The sequence below is a fragment of the Marmota monax genome, unplaced genomic scaffold, assembly GCF_021218885.2.
Source record: "Marmota monax isolate L192 unplaced genomic scaffold, Marmota_monax_Labrador192_F-V1.1 WCK01_AAM20220418_F8-fsc00263, whole genome shotgun sequence".
Lineage (NCBI taxonomy): Eukaryota > Metazoa > Chordata > Mammalia > Rodentia > Sciuridae > Marmota > Marmota monax.
In genome coordinates this window covers 1,308,514-1,332,998 of record NW_026693408.1, presented here as the reverse complement: position 1 = coordinate 1,332,998, position 24,485 = coordinate 1,308,514, and the positions used below count along the sequence as shown (strand labels likewise).

At 48.9% G+C, this 24,485-nt stretch overlaps 1 protein-coding gene across 1 annotated transcript in view; it reads right to left on the bottom strand.

The window, feature by feature from the left end:
- The window catches only part of Adamts2 (ADAM metallopeptidase with thrombospondin type 1 motif 2), a 261,665-nt gene extending 243,205 nt beyond the window's left edge, over positions 1-18,460 (bottom strand). The window contains exons 1-2 of the mRNA XM_046457097.2: positions 18,277-18,460; positions 16,887-17,281 (exon numbers count right to left, since the gene is read on the bottom strand). Of these exons, the coding sequence (XP_046313053.1) occupies positions 16,887-17,281; positions 18,277-18,403 (522 nt within the window). The 5' untranslated portion in view covers positions 18,404-18,460. The remainder of the gene's footprint in view (positions 1-16,886; positions 17,282-18,276) is intronic.
- Positions 18,461-24,485: the final 6,025 nt, after the last annotated feature.

The following is a 24,485-nucleotide window of genomic DNA, read 5'->3' as shown; positions in this document are numbered from 1 at the left end:
ACCAATGTAATAAGACAAAAAATGAATATATATTGAAAAAGAAAAGGAAAAGATTGAGTTACAGATTATTGCATATTTAGAAAATCCTCCCCACACACAAAAAAAATCATACACACAAAAAAGGAAAGAAATAATAATAAAGAAGTTCATGAAATGATCTTGATGCAAAATAAATATAGTCACTTTGTATAACTAGGAATGCAAACATAAGCAAGAGATTTATTTTAAAAAGATGTTTTGTGATTCTCTGTGTTTCACATTTGTGTCACTGTAATAACAGAAGACTGATTTGCTGAAATTCAGGGAGAAGGAAAGATGCAAGTCACTGGGAACAAATGATCAGAAGAAGGGGGGGGTGTTCAGGGAGTGGAGGACTCACCACCAGGACAGCAATGCTGGGGTGTGGGTTTGGCAGGTCAACAGTGGTTGTTTAAGTGTTCAGCTGCAGTTCCACAAACGCATATGTAATGTGTACCAACAGGTCATTTTTAACTCTGCTTGTTGGGAATCAAAATGTCGAAACTAAGAATATTATTAAGCTGGAACAAGCAGATTCCACATATACTTAGTAAATGGTCACGTGTGTATTATAAATTCGAAGTGTTCTTAGAGATCTATAATAACCTGCTGTAAAACATAAGATCCTATTTACAATGTCAATAAAATTCTAAAACTCTTCATAATAAACCTACTGAGATATATTTTAAGAGATGTGATCAGTGTTCTTATTTCCCTTTGAAAATTAGACATCGTAAAGGTCTCATTTACTTGTTCAAGCAAAGACTTACTGAGGCCCTGCTGCCTGTTGGACACTACTTTAGGCAATCAATAGCAACTAAATTGAAGGTCCTCTTATGTTACTGTTTAAGATCTTAAGAAAACAAACCCAAAATCCATTTGGAAAACAGGCAAAGATAATCAAAACATTTTTTAAAGTCATGATGATGGTATTTGCCCTGTCAGATATCTGAACACATCCCTAAGCAACAGTAATTTTAAAAGCCTGGAACTAGTATAAAAAAGGAAAAACAGAGTCCCAAAATAAACCAGATCACCTCCAAGAACTTCATAGGTGGTGGACTATGCATCCCAAATCATGAGGAAAGGCTGGATTAATTAACAAATGGAGCTGAGACAACAGCGGGGCAATTCAGCAAAAAAACAAATAAGCAAAATCAACCTCTTTCATAGGAAGCATACATATAGGTCATTTGAATTAAAGGAGTTAAATATTTAAAAATCAAATGCAGGACTGGGAAGCAAAATATATAATGGAGCACTTCTTCAAAAGGCTGGTTATTTTCTTTTTTTTAATATTTATTTTTTAGTGGTACACAATACCTTTACTTTGTTTATTATTTTTATGTGGTGCTGAGGATCGAACCCAGGGCCTCACACATGCTAGGCGAGCGCTCTACCTCTCTGAGCCCCAATTTCCTCCTAGCACAGAAGAATGACTCCTTGCTGAGCCTCAACCCCAGCCCAAGGCTGGTTATTTTCTATTGTACCACAAGAAATCAACAGGAAAGGCCTGGCAGGGCTGACCAGAGGCATGGAAGCCAGCAAGGGAAGCTCTGCAAACATAAACTCACCCAGTCAACAGAGGGGAAGTGACTAGCCCCGGGGAGAACCAATCAGTTTCCAAAAAAGCAAAGCGAGGGCAGCAGTCACCAATCAGAAAAGCATAAGTTTCAACAGTAAAGGTTTCTGACACTCACAGATAATTTATCTGATGCTACACTCAAGACCAAGAGGCCAGCCCAGCCCCAGCAGCCTCCTATAGGCCAGAGGGGCAGGTCCACTGGGTAGGTGGACACTGGAGGCCAGCTGGGGAGACTGTGAGCCCAGGGACCATTCAGGTCAGGCCAACCCAGAACAAGCCTATGATATGCTTACCCCTAATATGTCCAGTTTTGAAGCATCCCACCCCAGCCACCAAAGTCCACAAAGTGACTACAGTCAAGCCTGCCCCAGCCAGAGCCACCCTCAAAGGCCAACAGCTCCCCTGCAATTGCCCTGGCTTTGGTTCTTGTAGAAGCTCCTCAGAGGTCAACTCTGGTGACCTTGACGGTGGGTACAGACAACAGACAGTGCTTCCTCAACAAGGACACAGTGAGGACCTGGATTGTCCAACAGGACAGACAATGCCCAAAAGTCAAGCCACCCTATGTGAGGTGGGGACTGCTCCAGCAGAGCAGGGGTGTGGCTCCGCCCTGTTGGCCAGGAAGTACACCAAGAATCCACCTGGCCTGTCTGGCCAAGAACAGGAAGAATCTCTTCTACAGTAATTAGCCCTCCTTCTGTGGATGGTGAGGGTAATGCACTTCTGAGGGGGGGCAAAGTTTTGTATCTGGAGCTCTAGCTGCAGAGGAAGGAGCTCAGCCTCTGAGCTGTGTTATCCTCTGAGGTTACTCCCCCTCTCTGAGCCTTAATTTCCTCCTGGCACAGAAGAATGACTCCTTGCTGTTCCCAGAGGGTGCCTGGGTGGCAGTGGGGACCCTTGAGTGGTGTCCCAGGAGGTGATGTGTAAATAGGAAAGTGCAGGCACTGACTGGGGCTACAGCAGGCAGCCCCAGAGATGATAGGCCCCCACCCAGGAAGGGTCCCTGGGAGTTCAGGTGACTCTGGGAAAGGAGGAGCAGACAGGAAGAGGAGGAAGGGAAGAGAAAGAAGAGAGGAAAGAGAAAGGAAGAGAGAGAAAATGGAAAGGAGGAGAATAAGGGGAAGAAATTAGAGGAGAGGAAGGGAGGAAGAAAGAAAAGGGGGAAGGAGAGAGGGAGGGAAGGCCTGGAGGCGGGGAGAGCTGAAGCAGGACTTGGCACTACCTGGCCCCAGCCCTCCCATCTCCTACCCCCACACACTTGTCTCTGGGGCTTTTCAGGAAACACTGGCCTCTGGGACCGTGCCCTGGCCTGGGCCCTCTCCACCCCCCATCACAGCCCCCAGGCAGTACATGGCTCTTCAGGGATCTGTTTTTACCCTCAACACTCACCAAATGTGAGGCTTTTCTCCTCTCGCCCACCAATTCTCCAACTCCAGGATACCAGCTGGCTGCCCTACAATTCAATACTGACACTACCAGCGCAGATCCCACAGATTAGGGGCTCAGTCCCCACTTCAAGCACCAGTGCCAGGTCCCAAGCCCCCTGTATTTCTTACAGTTCAACTATAAATCAGGGGCTTCCCAAGGCTCCTCATCAGATTTGCTAGAACAGCTCACAGGGATCAGGAAGGCATTTTACCTCCTATGACGGGTATGTTGTAAAGGATTCAACTCAGGAACTGACAAATGTATATGGGGAGGGGTGTGAAGATTCCATGCCTTCTCCAGGAATGTCCCCCTGCGGGAACCTCCAGGAGTTCACCAACCCAGAAGTTCTCCGAACAGCTTAGTTCTGGGGCCTTATGAAAGTTCCACTACTTCCTACCCAGAGGTGGGGGTGGGGCTGAGAGTTCCAACCCCCCAACCCTCTTTCTGTGACCAGTCTGCTTACACACAGGCTTGGAATGGGGAGCTTTCTGTGACCAGCTTCATCCTGAAGCTATGCAGGGGCCCCCAGTCACCAGCCATCATTAGCACATAAAAAGACACTCTTATCACTCTGGAGATTCCGAGGGTCTTAGGGATTCTTGTATCAGGAATCAGGGGATTGAGACCAGATATTATAATAAAAGATGTTCCCTTCAGGAGTTCTGAGAAGGAAAAAATAGGAATGAAAACAAAAACTTTTATTTTTATTTTTTTAGTGCTGATGAGTATCATATCACACTATTATAGGGTCTCAGACAAGTCGCCCCAGGCTGTGACCAATCCATGCTGCCTGAGGCTCAGACCTCAGCTCAGAGATAGTGGCTGAGACCACTGGCCCATGGTCAGCCATAGGTAATAAGACAGGAGGAGAGAGGAGGAAAACTTACAGGGCCCGGAGACATGGTCGAGAGGACCTTACTCCAGCACTACTCTATCCCAACCAGGACTACAGGATAAATGCCCAGTAAGTACCCACTAAGTTCCAGGTGCCCCCCAATGTGGACAACCCAGTAACAGACACCAATGACTGCCCTGGGAAGCCATACTCCCTTCTCCTGCCCACTTCCCTCTTAGGACACCTCTACAATAGGCAGCTTTGCAAGGGGGCAGCCCTCCTGCCAGGGCTCTAAATTTCATCCCTCCGAGCCATCATTTCCTTCCACCTCAATCCTCCCAAGACTTTCCTTCTGAATGAGGCAGCCTTGCTTTTCTCCCTCACTGACACATGCCCAAACAGCAGGTGGTCCTGCAACTGAGGAAACTGAGTCACAGGTCATCAAGAAAGCCAGGCTCAAACCCAGTAATATCAGATATAATACCTCATGGCCTTTCTCTGGGTCGGTGGGTGCCCACCCTGCTGTGCATGAAGACCCTCTTTTGTGGCTTTCGAAAGATACAGCCTCTGAATCCTACAAGAATCTGATAAATCAGAATCTCTCAGGGTGGAGCCTAATAGAGACATTGTTCAAAGCTCCCCATTCCAAGCCTGTGTGTAAGCAGACAGATCACAAGATGGGAAGCAATTTTACTCTCTACAGGAAGGGCTTCAGATTTCCTCTAAGGAGGGAACTGTCTTTGTTTGGAAAAATACCTTCTAGAAGCACATGGGATAAAACAGAACTGCAGACCTGGGAGAGCTCATACTAGAAGGTCAGAACGAAGGACAGGATCTTCTGTAGGATACAGGAGGAGAATTGAGGGAATATGCTCTGCAGACACTGGAAGCGGGGGAAAAGACACCCTTAGGAAGAAGAAAACCTGGTAATCAAGGTGGAAATTTCCAGCACATAGCCCTGTTCTACCAGAAGCCACTTGCATTGCTGGAAGGTGCTACCCACTCCACCTTCCTCAGCAAAGCCACAGCACTTCCTCTGAGTGGGTTCTGACAGCTGAAATGGGGACTAGGTTTCATTTCTGGGGCAATAGAATGAGCAACTAAGGAGAACTGTCAGTAGCCTTGAGGATACAGATGCAGGCCCAGGGGAATTGCAGGACCACTAGCATTTGGGGGAGGGTGGTGGGGTAGGATGGCATGTGAAGACATTTTATCTAGATTTCAGTTCCTTTGCTGATAAAAATGGGATCTTAGAAAACTAGAATTCAGAGGATATTGCCTTCACACGAAATCCATCTTAATCCGCAAGCAAGCATTATATTAAGCAGAGAAACGCCAGGGGCGTTCCCATTAGAGCCAGCCACAGCGGAGGATGCGCGCAGGTTCCAGACAGTTCAGATTGGAAATGGAATCCGAAATCATCACTGTTTACAGACAGTACAACTGTATACCCAGGAAACCCAAGGGAGTCCACAAAAAAATTATATTACAATTAATGAGTTCAATCAAGCTGCTTGATAAAAGATAATTATATAAAAATCAATAACCTTCCTGTGTACCAACAAGGGATGGAAAGAGTTCCATCTGAATTAGCAAAAAAAGAAGAAAAAAATCCTTGAAATCACCCTGATTAAAAAAAAAAAGATGACCTGTATAAAAAATAAATTATACTTTACTGAACAACAAGAAGGCAGAATTAAATAAACTGAAAGATACACCATGTTCCTGGTAAATACTATAAATTATGTCAATTCCTCCTTTAATTAGTTGCTAAGTTTAATTTAATGTCAATCAAATTCGCAAGGGATTGTTTAACATGACAAAACAATTCTAAAATTCATTTGAAAGAATAAACAGATGTGACCAGCCAAGAAAATTTTTGCAAAGAAATAACAACAAAAGGAGGAAGAATCCAGCCAGATATTTCAAAGCAGTACTGTCCAACAGAAGTATAACACAAGCTTCATAGGTAGCCACATTTTCAAAAACAAAATAGACACAGGTAAAATTAATTTATGTAGTATATTTTATTTAACCTAAGATATCCCAAAGATTATGTTAAGAACTGGGGATGGGGCTCAGCCGTAGAACACTTGCCTAGCATGTGGGAGACCCTGGGTTCCATCCTCAGCACTGCAAAGAATGAATAAATAATCTGCAAAGTATTTTATGTTCTTTTGTGTGTTCAGGGCAGTACTATTTTTGAAATCCAGTATGTATTTTACACGCAGAGCACCTCTCAATTCAGGCCAGCCACAACTCAAGTGCTCAGTAACCTCCTGTGGCTCATAGCTACTGTGTTGGGAAGTACAGCTTCAAAGTATCTAACACTTCAGATATTAGAGCTTTGAAGCTCTAATAATAAACACAGCTTAGTGTTGGTACAACAACAACTGGCACAACTGTAAAAAAAATGGAATTATGTGTGGTACCATTTAACCTGAGTTTTCCTTTGCAACTGATTGGAGATAGTTTGTGGCATAATCTCTACAGAAAATGTATGCACCTGGTCAAGGCACCACAGAACATTTCGGTCAATGGCAGATCACATATATGCCAATGGCCCCATAAGATTGTGACGTTGTAGCCGTCGCAGTTTGTGTAAGTGCATCCTATGTTCCCACAAGGACAAATTCGCCTAACAATGCATTTCTCAGAGCATGTCCCCATCCTTAAGCAATGCAAAACTAAATACATACCCATAGCTCACAGCTCTTGAGTTACTTCTTATTCTACCTCCAGCTTGCATGAAACATCAGTGCTCCTTATTTTTCATGTGATCCCAAACTCTGCTTTCACAGAAGAAATACCCAGCCTCAAAGATGAATCCTGAATGTTCTGCTCATACAGCTGCTGAGAGCTGGTCCCTCTGGTACCAACAGTCCAGCCTCTCTAGCTGCCCTGCATCCCCACTATGGAATCTGCATGTCAGCTCTTGGAGTAGGCCCTAAAATAATTGGCTCCTCCTCTCTCATCACCATCATTATCCAATCACATCTTTAGGGCTCTAAGAGGAAACATTTTTAGGACACATTTACCACCTCCAAACTCAGGACAAAACCAATGGGTCTTGTCACCATGGGGTGGTAGCCCAGCTGAGCACACACCAACTTAGCAGCAGCATTTCTAGTCTAACTCATTGGTCTTTGATCCATTTGGGACTGACTTTAGTGCAGGATGAGAGATAGTCTTGTTCTTCATATATGGATAACCAATTTCCCCAGCACCACTGGTTAAAGGTTGTCTTTTCTCTAACATATGCTTTTGGCTCCTCACTTTGAGGTGCATGCAGGGTTGGCACTTCTTGCAAAATGTCCTAGAAAAGTCACACCATGATTTCAAAAAAGGAAATAAGGCAGAAGGGCAAAGGGATAACAGAATGCAGCTGTGGTATCAGCAAGGCAAATATCTCTGGAGGAATGAACATAGGTCATCAAAGAGAGAGAGACTACCAGAATGAGAAGAAGCTGGACTGCACTGTTTTTCAAGACGTGAGAAACAACGCAAAGCAGGGAAAATGGCCTATCCTTTGGGGTGAGAAAGAGCAATCAGAGCTCTGGGGCTGCAATGGCTGGTTCCTATTCCTCCAGTGACTATGGTTAAGGCACCATGTTGCAGTTGAATTACTTTATCTACCACCACTTTCTGGGTGGTAGATAAAGTAATGGTGTGTTTTACAGTTGATGATACCTTAGAGCCAGCCAATGAAATACAGAAACAGCCAATGTTTCCTGCACCCCAGCTTAAGCTAAATGGTTACTGTATATCTATTCTTCCAGTGCCCAGTGAAGTGGGTGTTGATGGAATCCTTCCTTTTGCAATCTAATTGAGTTTTGCAGCATTGTAGCCTTTGTCCAGGCTGCAGAGCTTCAAGGAACAGAGCTGGCCTTGTGACCCACAGCAGCCTCCAGCACATAATAAGCCCACTTATTTCCAGTTAATCACTGAAATGCAGGGGTGGGGTGGAAGAAGCAAAGCTCCAGTCTGGCCTCTCTGCAGTGCCTGGCCCTTGGTCCTGGATGCCAGTTTCCTTTGCCTGCAAGCAGAAGCTGTGTGTCCCACTCCGCCTGCCCTGGAGTTGATGTGCAGTGTAATTGAAATTCATGGATGAGCCCGAGGAGCCAGCTCCAGGCTTGGTAATAACTTCTCCATATTAATGGCAGCACCGCAGGCCCGGTGGACAGCTGACATTTAATATGAAACATATGCAGCAGAGCAAGAGGCATCTACCTGGGCCCTCCCATTCCAGAGCTCCCACCAGTGGGGGAGGGGTGATATAAGGCAGTCCCAAAATTCAACGGGCAGGGGTGTTCCTCTCTCCTCAGCACCTCCACCCAACTTCAGGGCCCACCCCTGCAGGAAATATCTGCCAACAACACACAAATGCATATACACACGTGTGTGCACACACTCTCCAATGCACACACCTGAGCATATACATTTGAATGCACACATACATGCACACACTTGAATGTGCACTCACATCCAGCTATGAACACTGACATATGTGTACATTCACACACATATCCTTATTCAAATGCACACCACTCATGTGCATACATTCATCCATGTGCGTGCATATGTGCACATCCTCATGCATACTTAAATGCACACACTTGCAAGATATGCACATGCATACACACACACATACACACAGCTCCACACACTCTCCATGCACACGCAAACACACACATAGGACCCCCCAGGTCTACCCAAGCCAAAGAAGAAGGTGAGGGTAAGAAAAGACAAGTCCACCTTCCCATACAGACCCAGATTCCCAGAAGGAGCCACACTCACACTTGCCCTTAAGGATATCTAAAGAGCAGAGGGGAGGTCCAGGCAAGCTCAGGCCACTTCGAAGCAAAGACAGCCTCAATGCAGAGTGGAGGATCCCGGCCCTGGGGCACTTCCCTGGGGCTCAAGGCAGATAAACCACTGGCTGGGTCCTCTGCTCACACAGCTGCAATATCTCTGATCCTTCACCTCCCTCTTGAGTCTGAATAAAGGTCCTCAGTCCCTCAGTCATCAAGTGCTAGGGACACAGGGGGACAGAGCATGATCCCAAGATAACCATTGGGCAGGAGGAACCTGAAACCTGCTCATACCTGAATGAGCAGCATCATTATGCTTAACCTCCAGTGCCTGAAACGTACATAGCCACATGATGAAGAACAGAGCAGGGAGCAGCAATATGAGCTAGGATAGGCCAGAGAGAGCTGGCCTCCCTGGACTCAGGTTCAGAGACCAGTGACTGACATGCTGGCCCTCATGAGGAGACCATCTGACTTTGTGACACCCTTCCCCAGAAGATTCCAAAGCCAGAGCCCCCACCCTGTCTAGGGGAGAGATCTAATTTACTTCTCTGAGCCTCATTGTCCTTATCTGTAAAATAGACACAAGAATGGCCAACTCACAGGATTATTGCGGGGACTGAGTAAATTCCACAAGTAGATGAACAGCACCACAGGGGCTGGTTTTCCTCAAGCGGCTCCTCTGCAGAGGTTCCTCAGCTCATGGAGCCAGGATCCCAGCTGCCCAGGGGTCCATCCTGGTGGTCTGTCTCCCAGCAGCCATTGTTTCCCTTCTTATGATTGCAGGCTGGGGGCAGGGAGGAGCATGTGACTCAAGCTGGAGCCAATCATATTGCACTTCTGAGCCAAGGTGATTGGTTATGAAAAAGTCCCAGGACCTAAACCCCACCACAGTGTCGATCAAAGCTGTATTGAAGCCTCAGGAAAATAAGGCCCATACTTTTCCACCAGGCTGTCTCTGCGGGCATGTGAGGGCAGCTATAGCCATCGATGCCCAGTAACCAGAATCAGATAGGGAGGAGGAGCTGAGTAAGCAAGGGTCAAGATACCACGGGACCCCTGAAACACCCCTCTCCATCCCCAGAGTGCCTCATTGCCCAATCCTCAGTTACCTTATTGGCCAAAACCAGAAGAATCTGATTTTAGACCAGATGCCAGTCTATGGCACTCTGGAGGGATATCAAGGGGCACACAGGGAGCCTGTAGGTTGCTACTTTGCCACCATGAGCACAAACTTCTGATAAGACAGCTTCCATCTTGGCAGCCAGTCAGCTGTACGCCCCTCTCCAGTGCCACTTAGGAAGAGCCTTTAGGGTAGTCTCTTCCTCTCACCAAATAGTAAGGAGTGGCAATGAGACCAGCCAGGAAATTGTGGACGGCCTGAACTAATAAGAGACGGGAGGAAGGCTGAGGACTTGGCAAATTCTCTGGGACAGACCCCTCCTGCCCAGGATCCCAAACCCATCCAGGGATCCTGCTGCCAAGACAGCCTCAATACTTCTACAGGCCCTATCAGGGGACCTTGAGACCCCCATGGGGTCTTCACACTGTTTGCTCGCACAATGTCAAAAGAATAAAAAACATGACAACACAAACGCAGCTTCTCTGAAGAAACATGGGAGGATCCAGCAGCAAGGAGCCCATGCTCCCCAGGGACAATGATCTATCAAGGGAGATGGGGCATGGGCTCACCAAGGTTCCCATCACCCTCCCCTGACTTTGTCCCTCATTTGTGTGTGGTCTTCATCTGGCCCCTGAAGTACCTGAATTTGCAACTCCAACTTTGGAGTTTGCCTGGAAGGGTTCCAGAAATGGCTGACTCCGATCACTTTCCACCTGGAGAAATTAAGGGGTGGTAGAGGGAAGGGGATGGTTTGTCCAGGGCATAGGGTAAATCCCAGATCCCAATTCAAGGTCTCCTCATTCCTACTCAACTCTTTCCCATATATACCCAGAGGGGGCTTTCCTTCTGTACTTAGGTTGACTTAAACCAGGAGATTTTAATTTAGGTTTCATAAACCCCCAAACAAGGACCAGAAAACCATGCAAAACCACATGTATATACAAGCACTTCTCTGTGGGAAAAGAGGCAGAGCTCCCAGCCACTCTCCAAGGGGCCCTGCCCCACTGAATGGTGACACCTGGGGTTGGCAGCAGAGCAGAGCAGGTAGGAGAGGTGAGCGACCCCTGAGCACTGGGAGCACCCATCCTCGGGGGCAATTCCCATGCCCTCCCCTGCACAGACTTCCTACCCCCACGTCCTGGGCACTCTCTTTTCACAGCCTCCAGCTGATCTCCACCTAGTCTGGTGTTGGGCCCATAGGCAGAGATGCTTGTGGTACCAGTCACCAAGAAGCTCAGGATGCTTGATATGTCATTTATATCATTTATATAACTGACTCTGGCTACTGGGTGGAGAAAGGGTTGCTGGAGACAGACCCATTAGAAGCAGCTGAGGAGCCAAAGACAGAGCTAGGAGTTGGGTGTGGTGAAGAATCCCAGGGTGAAGGACTTCAGATGTCTCTAGGATGGTGCTGACTGAACATGGGGGTTATGGAGGGAAGGGGGATCCTGGGATTCCCCACCCAAGTGAAAGATGGGTATGAAGGAGAGGGAGGAGACTGCGTTCCACCCAAGGAGTACAGGGTCATTATTCAAGGAGAGAGGTCCCAGAGGCTGCTGAGCAAGCAAGGCTTCTACAACCCTCTCCATCCCAGAGTCTAGGGGTCTGACCCTCAACTCCAAAGGTGAACAAGATACTCATCACAGCCTGCATCACAGCAGTTGGTTTAAAGATGAGACTATAACCCAAGCAGGTTCAACTAGATCCTTGCCCAGGAAGGACTCTTTTAAGTATCATCCAGAAAGAATCATTTTCCATTTCAGAGGGAGTGCCTGCTTGAGGACAAGTTAGACCTACAGCAGCTGATGGCTCCCATGGGGGAAAGAGGTGCATTCTGAAGTAAAAACAGAGAGTGAAAGAGCCGAGAGACAGATACATGTCCTGAGCTCCTGGATCCAGCCATGCCTGAGGTTGACCCTATTTAGAACCCCCAGGTTCTAAGTAACTGGGCCCACCATGTCTCTTGTTTGTTATATCCAATGTGAGCTGTGTTTCTGTCACTTAAACTAAATGAGTCTTAGGGAAGATAATAAGCCAAAGAAGTAGCTGAGAACATCCTGTGTAGATAGGTAGCTGTATAAACTGTTCACAGCAGGGGCTAAGTAGATGCCCCCACTCTGATCTGATGAGCCCTCACAGCCTAGATACCTCGGGAATCCAAAAATTTCCACGGCCCCTGTTTGGTGTTCCTGACATTCTCTCATTGCTCTCCAGGCAATGCCAAGGCAAGGTGGGAGGAAGGAGAACCCTAAAAGATACAGCTCCAAATCCCAGGCCCTTATCCCCAGCCCCACAGTTCTAGGGTCGACCCACACTTGCCTGTCACACTTAACACCTGACCTAGCTGGAGCCAGGTGTCAGGCCTCAAAGGCAGCAGCCTTCTCATCTTGGTCCCTTGGGCCAGCTTATGACTTTTCTCTGTGACTTTTAGTGATTCCTATTGCCCAGCAAGACTGGACAGAGCTGGTGCCAGGCCAGCAGGGAGAGCCCCAGGCCAAGAGGCAGCAGCTTCCTTCTTGCTATGAGACCTTGGGTCCCACACGGGAGGCTCTACCTCACAGGGTCATGGGGGCATATATTGAGCCCCCAGGGAAGGGTGTACACCTCTCTTCTCTCAGGCCCCAGGATTGGACCAGGCTTTGAAGGTCAGACCTTTTCCACCATCCAGTACATAGAAGCAGCTTCCTTCTCACTGGCCAGTACCAGTGTGAAGGAAGAGACACCAGGCCTGGGACATCCCCAGGACTGCACTCAGTGGGCAGGTAGAGGTACCAGGGTCACTACTATCCTACTGGATTCCTCACTGCAATCATACACCAAAGAGGAGCCGAGACACCCATAAGGAGTTGCAGCCAGTTAACGGGCCAGGCAGCCACAGGCCTGCCCCCAGTTCCCTCTCACTCCTGCAGGCAACAGTCAACACTCCTGACAGAGCAGATCTCCAGGAATTCGAATAGGAAAGATGTGGAAATGTTTTAAAGAAATGCAGTTCTTCTTTTTCATTCTTTTGATCGGTGTGCAGCAACAACAAAGGCAGCAATGAAAGCCAATACAGTGTAGCTAACGTGACCTTGGAATCAGATATGCCTTGGCTGCCAAGATTGAAGCGAGCTTTCTTGGCTTTGGGGGGCCTTGGGTTGATTCATCAGCAGAATGGGGACAATACCAGGTCATGCTCCAGAGGGTGCTGTGACAACACCATGGGTCATAAGACACGCAGTAGGATCGTGGTAAATTGTCACTTACTATTGTTACTTTCTATCCCAACAGGCTTCTCATTTCGGTTTCTAATAAACATGTAAAAGTGACATGAAATTAGCTCACCTATACAGCCCAAGAGAGAGAACTCTTCCACAGTGATGTGATATATAAAAAATATTTTGCTAAGCAATTTTTCTCACTCATTGTGAAAAGGTAAAGTTTGACTCCCCCCATGAATATTATGAACAACTTCTGACTAGTGGCTATAAAAGAATCTGGAGAAGCTACATTCATCAGCCTTTCTGGAAACAAGGTGCATGGTAGGTTCTATAACCCATGTCTTCATGTAGCATTTATCGTAACTCTACCTGACTTCAGTAGAATTTACACACTGACCTGAATTCTAGCAAAAACCATTTCCTATCATGTTGGCGAGCAGCTCCTCCTGCACTCTCAGTTCCATGGGACTCGGCAAACCCATGCCTTGATTCTCAAGGGGGCATCCTAACACCATGTAGGCAGAGTGATACAGAAGACTCAGCTGGAATTAGCAGGAACAGATAGCCTGGCACTGCTGGAGCCCCTTGATTCACCACAGAGGGGCTCCATCTGAAAACAAAGCTAACACACAGGAAGGCAGAGAGGCAAGAGGAAGCAAGGGTCCTGATGAACGGGTAGGAGCGTCTGGATCCAGCCACACCTAAAGATTTTTCACCAGGTGTGCTTTCTGTTTAAACTGATGTGAGTTGAGTTTTCTGTTACTTGTAACTAAAAGGACCTTGACTGACACTAGCAGATAAATTAGAGTTCCTTTGTACTAAATAGATTAGGAGACCACTGTCAACATAATAATAGTTACTACCGCTTTCCTTTAAAGCAGAAAGATAGTCTCATGTGTCTTCAGGAACAGGAAAGCAGATGAGCAAATTGTGTATCCCAGGCCAAGGGACACAGGAAAGGATCTATGGCTCTTGGGAGAGACGATTCCCACACAAGCATCTAAACTTAAGTAGTGGGGCCACTGGTGCCTGCTGTAACCCTGCACATCCCTTCTGCACCATGGTTTATCCACACATTTGCCTAGGAAGCTAGTTGCAAAGGTTCTTCAAAGATCAGTTCCACTACCCTATTTGTGTGGGGAGTACTGGATTACACAGAGTTCATAAGATTTCTTTATTATACAACTTAGAGATCCTGTTAGGCACCATAGACCCTCCCAAGGCAAATGCTGCTGCAGGCTTTCCCCACTCTGCTTTGTCCAGTGAACCCCATTTGCTCAGAAAAATTTGCAGGACCTTAAAGGACACTCTTGGGAGAAATGGGGCTGTAAAGCTTCGTTTCTCAAAGGGTGGTCCAAGAACCAGGAACACTGGCTTCGGAACTTACCAGAAATATAGAACCTCAGGCCCCACCTCAGAGGAACTGGAATCCAATTGGCATGTTAACAAGATCAGTACAACCTGACTCACCTACTTTGGTGTATTTAAATACCTATCAAGGAAGAGTCCCCGCAGCAGAGGAGGGAGCTCTATGTAAAACAGTGGTGAAAGTCAATAGTTGCTTGGTCAGTTAGGCCCAGTGAGAGGGAGTGCCCAGAAATTGATTCCTCCTTTTATTGTATCTTAGCATCTTTCACCAACCCATATTTGGGAGCACTGTGGCAGAAGGGGTCAGACAGATCCAGGTCAGACTCCCGCCATCACTGGCTGTGTGGCCTAGGACAAGTTACTCAACCTCTCAGAGCCCCAGTGCTCCATCTGTGAACCAAGGACTAGGACCTCCCCTATAGGGTCAATGGAAGGACCAGAGGTACAAAGTGTATTTAAAAAAAAAAAAAAAGGTCCTCCGTGAATGGACCTATCACAGAGGCACAGAAGGACCTAAAGGGTTAAAAAAATTAATTGACACAAAATCAGAACAGATACACACACACACACACACACACATATTGAAGGAAGAAAAGAACTAATGATGCTGACCCACTGTCTCAAGGCCATTATTCACCGGCAGCATTCAAAGTTACTCTGGCAGGACCCAGTATTCTTTCTAACACTGTCTTGTACCTCTGACTGTGTAGGTCTAACACCTGAGACATTTCAGCATGCCTGTCCTTCCCAGGCCAATTCACACCTGGTGCCTCTGCACATACTCCCCTCTCAGACCAGCTGCCAATCTGTGCCTTTTCCAGCTGGCAATTTGTTCTACAAGACCCCATCCAAATAGCCCCCAAAAGCATACTCTCAAAGCCCTGACCAGAGTGCCCCTCAGCCTGTCAGCTTCTTAATAGGTATCAGGCCTGCCACTTCTCTGACCAGTAAATACATTGGAAGGTGCTGACATGACAAATGAATCATCAAATGCACAGGTGAATGAATGACACAGTGGCAACCCATCACCAAAACCACTGAAATGCTCTCCATTGGGAAATAAATATTACCCAGAATTGATCCACCAGTAGACTACATCCAAGTCAACTCTGTCCCACATCTTCACCCCAAGTCCCCAGCAATGATTTCCTTTCATTTTTTAGGAAATTCACCCACAGCATAAAAGGAAACATACCTATGAGGCCCAGGACATCCTCAGAGACTATAAAGAACTGCCCTATTTGAACCCAGTTCCTCCAAGGACATTTATAGTTGTTTACAATATGCCAGGGTTCTAACTAAATCCAACCAAAGGCAGTGATTTTCCAAAGCAACAAGTGATGTTTCCTGTGTGTCCATAAAAAGAACACCAGTGGTTGTGGGGCTCTGGTATAATTGCAGGTTCTGCAGACAGCAGGACCAGCCTGAGCTGCCTGCAGATGGGTGTGCTCAGAGACCAGCAGGGCTAGGAGAGTGGCCACTCACTTGGAGCAGGAGTGCCCTGAGCAGCAATTAGAACAGAACCCACGGTGGGACTGGGACGGCTTCAGATGTCTGGCCAGCACAGTCAACCTGACCACCACACACCAAATCCAAAATAGAAAACTGCAGTGGCTTCTGCCATGTGCCAGGCCCCCAGCAGCCAGACAGCACCGCCAATGTCAGTCTCTTGACTGAGCATTGATCCAGGCTTTCTTCCTCTGGGCCCCTGGAAGCAAGTGAACTTCCCAGCCATACTGAGTGGCACAGCAGTCCTAAAAGGAGCCCTCCCCTAGCCTATCTCCTACCCTTCAGGGATTGTCCCCAAAAGACCAAGCAGTCCTTGGGCACTAGAACCTTCATTTCCAAATTCTCCCCTTGGCTCTAAATAGAGAAAAATGACTTTTGAAATCACCAACTAGAGTTCATCAGGAAACCACAGTATAAAACTCAGTGGCTCCAGGTCAGTCAAGGGGCAGAAGACTAACAGGGTATTTCAACACCAATGCCTGCTCCCCGGCTGATGTCCTCTGGATACACAGAGGACTGCCAAACCACATGCCTACCACACACATATCACACATGCTAAGATGCACAGGCATACACTCAACAGATGCCCTGACACAACCATGAGCACAAACCCCTCATATGAATATGCACGAGAGACAATGGCACATTCACATATTCACACAGGTACACACCTAGAAAAAAGTACTGACATTCCAAAACACATGTGTGAATGCACACACTCACTGAGATACACAAACATGTATCAATCTATCTGGATGCAAGACACAGAGGTGCAGGTAGACTTAAGGGAAATGCACACTCTACTACTTGGTAAGGGCTTTGGGGAGACCCAAACACACACAGCTTTGCATAAATGAGCCCCCTTTCAAACTAATCAATACAACTTGCCCTTCAGCCAACCCCAGAGAAGATTCTCAGCGCAGGACTTGCACTCCCAGGAGATTCCCAGTAACCAGTTTCCAAAACCCAAGCAAGGGCGGAAAACTGAAAGGAGCAAGACACTACTCACCAGTCCATCGCAGTTACTGAGCGCCACTGAGGAGGCTTTAGCTAAGCCGGCCACGTCGCCAACGTACAGGCAGGTCCCAAGCAGGGGTTCCACTCGGGTTGCACCCGTCTCACCCTGCCACTCCACAGTAGCCCCGGGAGCCACGAGGCGGGCATTGGGCCGCAGCCGCAGGTGCAGGTCTCGGCCAAAGACCGTGACATTGTAGAACAAGCGGTCGCTAGGGTCTTCCTCATTGCCTCCTGGGAAGCCCGAGGTTTGGACAGGGGCGGCCCTGCGAGCTCGTACCCCGACTCCGGTCGTCGCCGCCGACACCACGTGGGACACCAAGCGTCCCTGGGCGTCAGTGCGCACCGGCACCGCCAGGAAGCGCTCCGCTCCGTGCCCCAGGGGCCCACCTGCAACGGGAAGGGACGTTAGACTGGACGAGAACTCCCCGGCGGCGGCCGAACCCTGCATCCCCTAGCCCTCGCCTCAATGCGAAGGGATGGGGCATTTCACCACAAAGCCCCCAGAAGCTAGCCTGCACCTCCCGGCTTTCTAGCAAACGGGAAGGGGCGTTAACAGCTCCACCACTCCGGAGCCACGCCGCCACCCAGCCATCCCCCTCGAGGGTCATGCCAGCTAAGAGATCTGTCCCCTGTCCTTTTCCGGGCTGGGGCTCCGCCGGTACCTCGCGGTTCGTGGGGTGACGACCCCATCGGGGCGTCCCCTGCCCCTTGAACCTACCGTCCTTGGCAGGACATGGGGCTGATCGGAAGACATTCTCGGTGGGTCCCCTACCCGTGCGCCTCGACCCTTCGGCTGCCTCTGCTGATCAATTAGCCTCACCGCTAGCCTCCGAAACAGCTTCCCCGAGTACGGGCGGCCTTCCTCTGAGTCCAGCTCCACGGTAGCCCGCTGCCAGCCCCCTCTTCCCGCGCGTCCAAGGACAGGGAGGAGTGTAACAGGGTCCCACGAGTCTCCGGGGATCCCCTCTGGGGCGCCTCAACCAATCCCCAGGGCCCAAGGCGGTGCGCTCAGCACCGGCTCCTCCCGAGCGTCCCCGGACGCGAGCGAGCACCGGCGCCGCCTCGCCCTGGCTCCCCTGGACCCGCTGGAGCTAGCTCTGCGCTCTCTACCGCGGGGCTTTCCCGTCCCTCCAAGCCCATGCTCCGCATCTCCGAAGCTGCGAGTGCTCCGAGGCTCCCCGTGGCCCAAGGCACCCGGTTGCACCGCTGGGCGCCCCCTGCGCGACGAACGCGGCCCCGAAGTTGGCCAACTTGGCCCCGGGCGGGGCGCGCGGAGTTTGCCCAAGTCTAGCTGGACGACGCCTGGGGAGGGGGCGGCGGGGCACGCGGGGCGGAGCCGGGCGGACTCGGATTGCTGGGCGTGGGGGCTCGGCCGCACCTACCTGGGGGGTCGGCGGCAGCGGCGAGTCCGGCGTTTGCGGGCGGCGGCGGCAGCAGCAGGAGAAGCAGCAGCAGCAGCAGCAGCGCGGGGCAGAGCAGGCGGCGAGCGGCTCCCGCCGGCGGATCCATGGCAGCCGGACCGCAGCCGGGGCCCCGCACTCACAGCCGGCGCGAAAGTTCCCCGCGCGCCGCCCAGCCCACATCTGGGGGCAGCTGGAGCCGCCCGCAGCTGCAGCACCGCAGGGCGCGGGGCGGAGGAGGCGAGGCGCGGAGGAGAGGGCGGGGGAGCGTGGAGGGAAGGCGGGGAGAGCGAAGGAGCGAGCGAGGGAGGGAGGCGGGAGGGAGGGAGAAGGAGAGCGAGGGGGAGGGCGGGGACGGCGGGCGCCTCAGCCTGCGGTGACCCGGCGCTTCTTGGCGCGGCCGCCGCCGCCGCCGCCGCCGCCGCCGCCGCCCGCTCCCCTCCTTGCGCCGCCGCCGCCGCCGCGGTTCTCGGCTCACAGAGAAGCAGAGACACCCCGAGGCGGCGGCAGAGAAGTGCTGCGGGTCGGGCTGAAGTAGTCCTGCTGCCGGCCACCCTCTGCGCGCCCCACGCCCTCGGGGCGCACCACCTCGGAGGAGTGGCATGGGCAGAGCATCCACCTAGGGAGCCCTCGAGGCGCCTGGATTCCACCAGCCAGCCCTGAGACTTTATGGGCCGTTTCACCTTTCTGGAACCCAGGGCAGGACAGGACACGGGAATGGAAGAGGAAGGGATGCTGATTACGGGGTCCAGGAGCCTGAGTCAGGCCTGATGCCCAGATCGAGGCCCAAGATCCCCCCAAATATCAACTTTTGCCCTTACTGTGAAAGACAAGGTTCCCGCAGTTCGCACCTTTCTGTCCCTTCGCCTTCCATCGGTCTTTCCATCCCTCTATTGCAACCTCTGATCACAGCTTCTTCCTGTCAGACTTGGCCTTCCCTCCTAGAGCACAGGTTTCTACCCTTAACTGCCCCCATTGGGTCTGTGTATTCCCCAGTCCCCTCCTGAAATGTCCTGTCAGCATTCTGCCCACCTTTCCAGATGAGCATCCAAGGGCGTCTCAGTTCATCCTGGGCAAGTATGCTGTCAGCGCCCTTTGCCAACTGGAATCCCTCCTCTCCAGAAAGGTCCTGGTGTTCCCATTTACTAGAATCACTGTCCTATCAGAAATGCTATCCCTCTGCACAGTGACACCTCCCCAAGTTGTTCCTTGATACTCTCCTCAGGAATGTGTCTGGTGGAACATCTGGGCAATGTGATCCCCGACTTCTGCTTCATTTTCCCAGACAGTAGACACCTGTCTATTCCAGCTTCTCATTCACTCTGCCCCAGCCCTGTGTGACCAGGGTTTTGGCCTTGGCCTTGGGCAGGGGCAGAGGACATACAGGTGATTCAGTACCCTCTCTGCTGGCCAGGAGGACCCAATCTTTTTTAAAAAATATTTATTTTTTAGTTGTAGTTGGACACAACTTATTTATTTATTTATTTATTTATTTATTTTTATGTGGCGCTGAGGATTGAACCCAGGGCTTCACACATGCTAGGCGTACGCTCTACCAGTGAGCCACAACCCCAGCCCCAGGAGGACCCAGTCTTATGGGGAAACACGACTTGCACAACTGGCTGTTGCTGTGATTTGGTACCCTTGGTTCTGTCATTTCTGGGACCTAGATGTGAGGGCACTGCAGCTTAATAGCCCTCTTCACCTAGAAGCTTCTTTCTCTCTCTCTCTCTCTCTCTCTCTCTCTCTCTCTCTCTCTCTCTCTCTCTCTCTTCCACCTGAGGATGCCTGAAGCTAGATCTGACCCTGAGGCACAGCAGACATTTGTTGTCAACATTTTAAAAAATGGTGAGATGTCACATAAAAATTTAGATTTCTAACTTTTCTTGAGAAATTGCAAGGTGTGGCCACACACTGGGCCCACATTTTTGCTTAGCCACCATTAAATAGGGCATTTATCCTGCAGTTTGTTGAAGATCCCCTCCCCTGATACTCCTACCCCATAGGCTTGGCTCTTGTGACCTCTAATGACCCAGCTGGTTCCAGGCAAAGTTGGAGCTGGAATCCCTGTGTATGAGAAGAGAGATGACTCAACCCATATTTTTTGAGGCAGGAGGATTGCAAGTTCCAGGCCAGCCTGGACAATTTAGAGGGAACTGCCTCTGATTAAAAAAATAATAAGGGATGGGGATGTAGTTGATTGAGAGAGTATCCCTGCATTTAATCCCCAGTATTAAAAGAGAGAGAGAGAGAGGAAAAGAAAGAAGAGAGATGACCCCAGAGTCAGGCATCTCAGAGGACATCCCCAAAGAAGTGGCATGAGTTGAATCTTGAAGGCAGGGGACCCAGAGTTGGGTTTAGCCAGGTGCTGTCCTGGAATATAGTGATATGTTCTCCTGTGATTGTCCTTGCTTCTATCCTCAAAAGAAGAATGAAACCCCACCAGCAACTTTACCTACTTCAAGGGTCACATTCCACCACCTCACTTATTTCTCTGCCATGCTTTTGGTCATTGCCATATTTTCCAACCACCACTACCATTATGCCTTTATGTAGCACTCAATAATTTACTTAAAATTTAAAAGGGTGCTGGGGTTGTGGCTCAGTGGCAGAGCGCTTGCCTCACATATGTGGGGCACTGGGTTCAATCCTCAGCACCACATAAAAATAAATAAACAAAATAAAGATATTGGGTAGATGTATAACTAAAAAATATTTTTAAAAAATTTAAAAGGACACTTCAAATCACTACCACCCCTGGAAAAGCCAATATCTCACCATCTTGCCATAAATAAATAATAACTGCCCCTGCCCCGCATAAATAAAATGAAAAGAAAATAACATCATCAGATTCTAGCTACTAGTGCCTGCAAAAGGCACTGAGGTTGAAGCTGATTAGCAAGTGTTACTGAAGTGTTGAGACAGACTAGCAGGAGCAGAAATCTTTTCTTTGATATAATCAGAAGGATGAAAGGGGAATTGAGAAGGAATAACTTTTTTCCTTTGCAAGGAGATGACGGCTTCTGACAGACAGATCCATGTAACTGAATTATCTGACACACTTTGGGATGCTTGCCCTAGGATATTTTTTGGAAAGAAAATTTGTTTCTTTGACACTCTTGGCAGCTGTTTCTTCCTGTATCCCCCTCAGCTTCCAAGGACTGCATCCAGACAGAGCTCAGACCATGCCCCTCCTCCTCCAGGATCAGTGGAAGTAGATCACCACCTTTAACCAGACCATCCACTAGTCCCCACAATGACATCCCACAGGGTGCCGTGGATAGATCAGGCCCCCATGCATCAAAATGTCTCCCCTTTTTTTCAGGGGAGGAGAGTATAGACAAGTCTCAGCTTCCTGATCACCTGTTGGCTGCTATAAATAGATAGGTAGGTAGGTAGGTAGGTAGGTAGATAGATAGATGTCACTTCCTATTTCTTCACACCTTCATGCTTTAAATCTCTTCTCTTTTGGGAAATGTTGCCCCTCCCACTGATGTGTTTGCCTTTACCTTTTCCTCCTTAGGGTAAAATGTGGGACACAGAAATGCCCTGTTGTTCTTGCCTCAAGTCTTATTCAGCATAGGTCCCAAAGACAAAAACTAAAGACCAAGCCAGCCAACTCAGCTTGAGCACTTATTTAGTGCATGTGGAGGGTGTTAATTTTCATCTGATGTTGAACATCTCTAGTTCTGGCTTGAGCTCTTTCACTTAACACACCATTTCCTATAGTCCTATGCCTGCTTCTTGCTCATGATTGTTACCTGTCTGGCTCCTGAAGTCACTGGAGTTGCAAACCTGATCTCCAGGGTTTGGAGGAAGAATGAGAACAATTCAAGGTCATCTCAAGTCCTCCAAACACAACCTCCTTAAAAATCTTCCCAAGGATAGGGACCTTTCCAGGTGATCTTGTGTGTCAAGAATCACCTCACATACTTTGGGGAGGGATATTAAAAAATGAGAATGCCCCCCTCCAGGTCTCAGTGGGAGGGATTCCCTTTTTAATTCTACAGAAGAGGGTCAGGGCTCCCTGCTGTACCCCTGGCTTCAAGCTCACAGCACAAACTTTATTAGAAAAGGAGCCCTCTAGAACTCATTCCTGTCCCCTAATGTCCACACAGAAACTAGCCCTCCAGTAGGTCTTCTGCCCCTATTTCAAGGTCTTCTTCCTTGGCAAGGTCTTCCAAGCATATGGAGGCAATGGGATTGCTATGTCCTCCCTCCAACCAGCAAGCTCCCACAGGTTGTGAGGCAGGACCTAGATTCTTGCAGTCCCATTGGGACCTATGTGCAGGGTATACCAAGTGTAAGGAGTTAGTGACCTTGTCACGGGGCTTCTGAGAACAGCATTTCTGTTCAATTCTGCTGTTGGCAAACAGCAGGTGCAGCAACCAGTCAGCTGCTCTGGCAGAGTTCTGGCTGAAAGTGGCCTTGGTAAGCAATATGTCAGGGGAACGCTGATTGAACAGAAAGTGGTGGCCAGTGGCCTTCAGGGAGAGTCATTCTTGTTGTTTCTTGAGCCACCCTACATACACACCCTGACAGAGAGCTGTGTCAGGCAAGAAGAAATGTGGGTGATGTTTAAGCGGCAATTTCTTTCATTGTCCTCTTCTACATAGAGGTTTCCTGTCTCTATTGAAATTGGTTCTTCCTAGAAGTGAAAGACAAAGGGTTTGAAGTTTGGAGGCATAGGGATCCAGGCTCAGTCAACACTCCTACATGGAACTATAAGTTTGAAGATTAGATTCATTCTAAGTAATAATGATTGAACTCAATGCCTACTTGTAACTATGTACATACACATATGCCTAACCTAGCAGAGAAGAATTTTAAAAGGGTTATCTGAATGCAGCAGGCAATGACTTCTTGGGCCCAAATGGGCCAGGCTTGAGATCCCTAAATTCACGTGTGTCTGACTTCTCCTAGGGGGTATAGGCCCAACTGGTCCAGTGTTCCCATCTGGGAAAGGTATCTAGGTCCCTTAAGATGCTCCTGGTGGCAAGTAACAATCCAGTTTAAACCATAAATAAATGCAGAATCCCATATACCAGGGAGTCTGCAGGTATGGCAGCTCCAGAACTCGACCATGGACCATGAGGGCCCTGCCTTATGGGTATCATCTTTCTCCCTGACAATTTAGAAGAATAGTCAAAACACAGGTGTCTTACTATTATCCAGAAGTTCCAGCTATCTCCTCTCTGGTCAGAGGGCCATGGGGGAGTGGGGGGGCAGCAGGCAGAGGGTTCATAATGTCCATTGCTGAATCAGTTGCTGACAGGTGCAAGGTGGTTACTAGGACAAGCCTGGACTAACCAACTGAAGCCAAATAAATGCTGAGCTTCAATCCCAATGTCCCTGCCCTTAATTCTGAATGAAAGCATCACACAGTCCCAAGCAACCCCTTGTTAGTGAAAGAATATTGTCCCCAATATGACTTTATGTTGTATCCCATTCCTATACTATATTATCTGTACAGTATGCAGAATTCATTATATAAATCTTGTAAGAAATTTGTGAAGGGCCCAGTTCTATCACACTATAGAGTTTTGTGTTGAAAGCCTTTTTCTAGGCAATCCAGACATTTCCTCACTTCTTATAATCTGAGGATCTCAACTGGTGGCCCTGGCCCAGGCCTTGCTAGTCATTCCACCACCACTGCGATCTCTAGCCTCCAGGGCTTTGTTCCCTCTACATCAGTTTCCTTCTATATAGTCCAGTCTGACACTTTCTAGTTCACAGTATTAAAGAAACAGGCCTTAGGGCTGGGGATACAAGGCCCTGGGTTCAATCCCCAGCACCATCAAAAAAAAAAGAGAGGGGGGGGGAAGGAAGGAAGGAAGGAAAGAAGGAAGGAAGGAAGGAAGGAAGAAAGGAAGGAAGGAGTCCTAAAAGGGGCAGAAGTTTCCATGTGGGGCTGGCCATGGTACAAACAACAGAGACCTAAGATCAAGACACTGATGGGAAGAAAACTCTGAATGCGAAATTGAGGATGACTGGTCACTTCTAAAGCAACTGTTGACTCCCTGGGGACCCTTCTACAGTGTCTCCAGGCATGTCCAGGGGTCTTTCCCCCCAAGGCCCATCACTGGCCTTCCTCCTCAGCAGCTCCAGGTCCTTCCTTGTGTCCAGAGACTGGACACAAAATTCCTAGGACATTTAAAGTGGAGCATATGGATGAACTGATCATCTCTGCT